This window comes from Populus euphratica, unplaced genomic scaffold, assembly GCF_000495115.2.
Source record: "Populus euphratica unplaced genomic scaffold, PopEup_1.0 scaffold4.1, whole genome shotgun sequence".
In the NCBI taxonomy this organism is placed as follows: domain Eukaryota; kingdom Viridiplantae; phylum Streptophyta; class Magnoliopsida; order Malpighiales; family Salicaceae; genus Populus; species Populus euphratica.
Window position 1 is genome coordinate 1,884,762 of NW_011499859.1, and position 6,000 is coordinate 1,890,761.

Sequence of the window (6,000 nt, forward strand, 5' to 3'; positions counted from 1 at the left end):
GCCCTGACCATCAATTGATTCATAATTTATCGTTCTAGACTTGATGTGATTGGAGAGGCTTTAATTTTAGATAATGTCGTGGCTGAGAATGAGACTGCTCAAAAAGAAAGACCTATATAAATTCCAAGACATTATGTTGTTGAAGTCAACCCATCAACAAGTTATAGGAGAAGTACTAATAATAGAGCTAGTTAAATGTAATTATTATATGTTGTTGGCTTTTTTAATGATGAAATTGTATTTAATTTTACTTTTATAATTATTTTAGGTTTACCAACGAAAAATTATTATTATTATGTTACAAATTTTGAGTTTTTATAATTACATTGTTTACAATTAAAACCAAGTATTTTTAAGTAAATAAAAGCAACAGTGTTGAGTGAAGCAATGAAAGTAAAGAGATCATTAAACCAATTTCTACATGTTTGGTTACGATGTTACAATAACTAAATAAATATTGTAATAATAATTTAGGGTTTACAAGGGTTTGATATTAAGATTAAGAGTTTAAGGTTAGGTTAGGATTTGGTTTTAGAGTTTATGGTTTGGATTAAGGGTTAGGTTTGTATTAGAATTTGATGTTTGGATTTAAGGTTTAGTTAGGACGGAACAAATTGAACTCAAGGACTTCATTCTAATTTTTCAGTTAGTAAATTGTGCCGTTGAAAATGACATAGCCCATTAGATTATGTTAGTGAGAACAAGGCAACTTGTAAATCTTTGATATTTTCTCAAATAATGTTTTGACTGTGCTTGTTTGTAAAAATAAATAAAAATAAAATAAAAAAATAAATTGGCATGTGTTAGTTGAAAAGAATAACTCGAGAGTAAATCATGAATTGAGATTCAAAGTTGGAACAAAAAATTGACAGTGGAAAGTCTTTCAATCAAATGGTAGGTTAGACCAGCAGGGAACAAAATTAAAATTCATGCATGATTCACAACCGACATCTGACCATAGACCAAATAGCTATTAGCTATTAGCTACCTACATACCTATATACTCTCTTAAACAGTAGTAGCACTTAATTATCAATTATTATTATTCTTTTTATTTTTTATTCTGAATAATTGGAAGATAAATAATAAATAACGAATAATTTAGAAATGTTTTGGGACTGGCTATCTAAGCTGATCATGCAAGAATCTCTTTGTAAATTGGAAGTGCCATGATTCTACAAATTGATTGTTCTAATTTAAAAATTGTGCAAGAATTTTCCTTCACGTAAGCATGGCCCTTTTGCGGTCTGCGGGTGATTCCGGACAACCAGTTTGCAGCCGTGAACCGTGCGCAGGACCCACGAGTAAATAATTAAAGTTTGGGCCAGCCAGGAATTCAAAAGCAAGCCCATTGACTTCTACGCCCTGTCCATCAAGAAAAGCCCATTAAATGCCCATCCATAAGCGGAAATTAAAGCATAAACCCGGCGACCAACTAGTTCCCAAAAAAAACACTGTTCATTGCTGACATTGCAAGAATAGTCAACTGCCAGTTAACCGATCCCAAATCAAGCATTTATCTTTTCAAAGGATAAAACATGGCGGTGATAATCATGGCAATAGTCATATTGGCCCAAAAAACACAAGAATAACAAATGTAAGTAAATAGCAGGTTACAATAATAGATTACTTCAAAACAACTTCCATGACTTTTTAATAACAAAATTGTTCTAAGAAATTATTCTGTGATACAACTCTCATCCAAACGTGAACACTATTTTAATGAATTTTACACTCTTAATCGAGGATAAAATTGAGCGTAGATACCAGCAAAATCCCAGCTTACTAAATGAATCCAACAATCAAATGGTGTGTGAATCATATTCAAAACCAGTCTCAGCCGCAATATACAGAACTACAGGCTTCTCAATTCCTAACAAACAATTTCAGCTTCTCCTGGATGTTAGACTCACTCTCTTTCCCTCAACGGAGAACTTCTTGCTACCTTCCAGCTGCAACCACCACAGTAAAAGTGTCAGATCAGAATTGTACGTGCAAGGTCACTAAGAAGCATGAAAGGTGCTGGCTGAAGATCAAAAGGCAGGGATAAAAGGAGAGAAAAAGCTGCCATATCTTTCTGATAATTATTACTACAAAATTGTTGGCTGCAAATTGTTGAATGGTAGCTAGATGCACATACCTTTTGCTTCAAGTACGCAACAGCATCTCTCCTGGAAGTGAAGTTCGAAAAAACAACAGGTGAGTGTTCTTCAACCAGACTTTTCAGCTTTTTAAGCTTTAATGACTCTCCCGGCACCTGGATAGTTTAATTAATTAGGGACATAAACTATCATTTGCTTAAAATAGCTAGCAATGTTAGGTGCCGCACCTGGTGCAGGAGCCTTTTACACAGGCTTTTCAACTTCACTTTTTGTTCATTAAGTTCCTGCATTTTGGGAGTGTCCTCCCGTTTACGTTTTCCTGATGAACAGAAATCAACAGAATCCTTGTTAACAATTTTCGCTTCAACATTTTCCATTTCCAGAATGCCATCACAATTTTGTTTTGCTGAGCGAAAATCAGCAGAACATCTGTCATCAGCATCAGAGTCATCGTCATCAGCTGCAGAATCCTCATCATCACTGTTGTCAAAGGTGGTCTTTTTCCCCTGAAAGCGAACACCAGCTATTTTCTTTGGCCGATCCTTAATACCCAACCCTTGCTTTCCAGATGTAGCTTTGTCCTAAAACAGTAGAAAAATGCAATCAATGACTCCCCTGTCATGTGACTACCCGACACTCCAAACACGGCCCTTGAAAAAAAATAATTCAAAAGGCACATTCAGTTTATCAGTCATGTTCCTGTACAACTTTTATCCTGCTCCATTCAGGAATTTCCATGAGATATGTAATCAGCATAGGTTAAGAGACTGAACCAGATATTCCATATTAATAATTTCAGAACTCAAGGGATTACAAAAATTCAAAGAAAACATAGCCCAAAAAATAGTATTCAAGGAAAAAAAATCCAAAAAAGGACACATACTTGGACAAGTTTGTAGAGATTCTCTTGATCTTCTTCAAAGAACATGGCCCTTTCATTATGATTGTGAGTATCAGCAGTTCTGGTTGATTTCTTTTTGGCAGGCTTTGCTCCAAGTAAACCACCAGATACAAACCCATGTTTAAAACCCCACCAATCTGGAGGAAGATCTTCAACCTTGCTTCCTGTCACAATGAGCTGAAGTTATTCTAAGCAATCAATGTTTTCCAATCAGCAGCTGAAGGAAAACCAATGTGAAATATAGCATCTCATAAAAAGCACAAGGATCTACAGATACAGCACAAATTGCATAATTATGTAGAGAAATCTGTGCCGGAGATGATCAAATAAGGTTTATGAGGAACATGACAAAGAATGGCCGAGAAGACACTTGGATTCAAATGATTTCAATCCCCCAAATTATCTGAAATCAATGAGCTAAAATTAAAAAAAGTTAAAACACCTGCCAATGGTGTTGAATGATAAATTTGTTGCAGTAACTACTCTTTTGGATAGTTAAACAGAATGTAATCAGCATGTGTTTCCCAGCTATATGAAACATGATTCAAATTGTCATCATCATTATCTTGACAAGCACATAGAGAAGCTTATCATGCAGACCTGAATCCTTGGTATAAAATCACATTGAACTGCCTTGTCAAAAGCCCAGGGCACTAAAAGCTAAGAGTAAAGGGGAAATAACACAAAGACTATAAAATCATCAATCCCTGAAAGACTGCATAAATGCACAAAACACATGAACGAATAAGTAAAAGTTCATCGGAAAAAATCCCAAGACATGCCATTTATCAGAAAAGACACCTGTTGTCTCCATATACTTGTATTTTACCTCCAAGATACCATATTTGACTCTCAAGTGCAGATTCAGACTCCAACTCATTGTCTGGATTTGGATCTGTCTGAGGTAACTCCTCTGATTTTTTTACCTGGGACAAATATCAGTAGATTATACTGATGAAAGATTAAATTCTATTTGAATACTAAATTCTATTTGAATACTAAACTCACGACATAGATCAAACAAAAGCACGGAGACCAGTGGAACAAGAATCTATCAGAAATTGAATATTTCGAAATGAGCTTTCCTCCATTGGTATATTGTATTTTAAATACCCAATAACATTTGTAGTCTTCAGCATATCAATTGTGAGTCTAGATTCTGCAACAAACCCCACATATAGCGATGATGCAAACTCAAAGTTCATGCTTTAACCATTTGACAAACATTAAGTTTCCGAGTTTTAAGACTTACAAGAATCCCTGAGAGATCCTTTGAAGAATATGCATTGACAAGCTTCCCCCTCTCTCTTTTATGATATCTGATAAACAATGCTAATGCTGATTAGTATTCCTTAAACTAATTCTTCTATACATTAACCCAAACCAATATATAAAACTGAACTTCTTCAAAGAAAACTATAGCAACACACACCACCACTAACCTTCCCCGTGCTCGAGTAGCCTTGACAACTTGTTCCTTAGCATCATTAGTTGCATCAGTCTCAGTTTTTTCTTCACTGCTGTTCTCCTTCACAACCTCTGTTGGACGCAGAAAAACTAAAGACAATTAAATACTAATTCCAATACTAGTCGAATCAAATTCGATCATACCTTCATCATTACTTTGTACAGCTTGCTGTCAAACAAACACAAAAAAGAGAGAGAGAATCAAAATCCATGATGGAAAATATTATGCAAACACGGTTGAACAATTAAGGGAAAAACAGACCACTTTCAGTCTTTTAAGGATGCTATCAAATTGGGTAGTATCAAATGCCCAGTTATTAGGCTTCTCTATTCCAACACCTGTAGTGTCCTGTTTGTTTTTTACTCTGACATAGCCCTTGATCCCCTGTTTATCTTTCCCTAACCCCTCTCCTTCTTCCCATCCCTGTAAAAAAAATCAGCAAACACGCCATTAAGAAGTGAAACGAATAAATATATCAGGGAGATGGGGGGAATCTACCATTTGTTTCATGAGGCGGAAAGCAGGGGATTCTCTAACGATACCGACGTAACGGAGAGGGGCTTCAGGTGCGGCCATCTTTGCCGCTTTTACTTCTCCTTTGTTTTCTCGTCGATTTGGAGGTGCCTTCGTTTCGAGGAGTGGGAGAGGTAGAAATTTAGAGAGGGATAGGCAGGTCAAAAACCCTAGAGAAGAGGTAGGGGAATTATCTGGTGGATTTAGAGAGTTTTGTGTTCGGTGGGGATGCGAGTGATTTAGTGGTTGGGATTTCGATGATGTGTTAGCGGATTTAGGCTCTACTGATCTTACGTGTGATTTCCTTTTGTCTTGGCGGATGTATTCAGTACACGTAAGCGTTTATTTCATTGGGCCGTCAAGGAAACGTCGACGTTTTCCTTTTTCTTTTTATTTTCCCCTCTTTTTCTTGGATAAATTGTGTCGGGGATTTTTTCTTCTTTTATTTGCAAATAATTTTCCGCCACATATTTTTTGAGCTAAAAAAAAGGCGATTTGTAGTTTATTTATACTTTAAGCTTAAAAAATAAAATAGAATGTTGAATCGGACAGATTGTAAAATTTTCTTTGGGACAAGAATTTCGTTTTTTTTGGAGTCCATCTTCTGAAAATCATCTGCCATCTTCCTAGTTGTTGGTACTTTTTTTTTTGTTAGAAAATAATTTTAAAAAATAAAATTTTTTTTAAATATTTAGTAGTGTAATAAAAAATAAATTAAAAAATATTTTCTAGTATTTAATTATATGATAAAAATAAGTTAGAAAATAATTTATTTATATTTATTTTTCTTAAGTTTATTAAAATAATGAGAAATAAATCTTACAAATTAAAAAGTTGAATGTGAATGAAATTGAAAAAAATATAATTTTATAAATTATCTCAATTAAAATAAATAATTAAAAAATTAAATAAAAAAAATGAAAAAATGAAAGATGAAAAAAAATAAATATAAAAAAATTTAAAAATTTGTTTTTAAAAAAACAAACGTAGCCTAAAATCCCCTTTTTTTTTTTTTT

The 6,000-nt window shown here is 34.2% G+C and overlaps 1 protein-coding gene across 2 annotated transcripts; it reads right to left on the minus strand.

Annotated features, from left to right (window-relative positions):
- Window positions 1–1,621: 1,621 nt before the first annotated feature.
- Window positions 1,622–5,201, minus strand: LOC105124331 (D111/G-patch domain-containing protein). Of its 2 annotated transcripts, none has more exons than XM_011024313.1 (10): window positions 4,970–5,201; window positions 4,733–4,894; window positions 4,615–4,639; window positions 4,446–4,560; window positions 4,256–4,322; window positions 3,833–3,929; window positions 2,986–3,167; window positions 2,330–2,683; window positions 2,141–2,257; window positions 1,622–1,952 (listed from the first exon to the last, which is right to left on the minus strand). In XM_011024313.1, the coding sequence occupies exons 1-10, from the start codon at window positions 5,045–5,047 to the stop codon at window positions 1,887–1,889; spliced, it is 1,263 nt and encodes a 420-aa protein (XP_011022615.1). In that variant the 5' UTR covers window positions 5,048–5,201; the 3' UTR covers window positions 1,622–1,886. The 2 variants fall into 2 exon arrangements, with proteins under 2 accessions (XP_011022615.1, XP_011022616.1); XM_011024314.1 differs by having other exon boundaries at window positions 4,446–4,542; window positions 4,970–5,199.
- Between the last annotated feature and the right edge of the window lie 799 nt (window positions 5,202–6,000).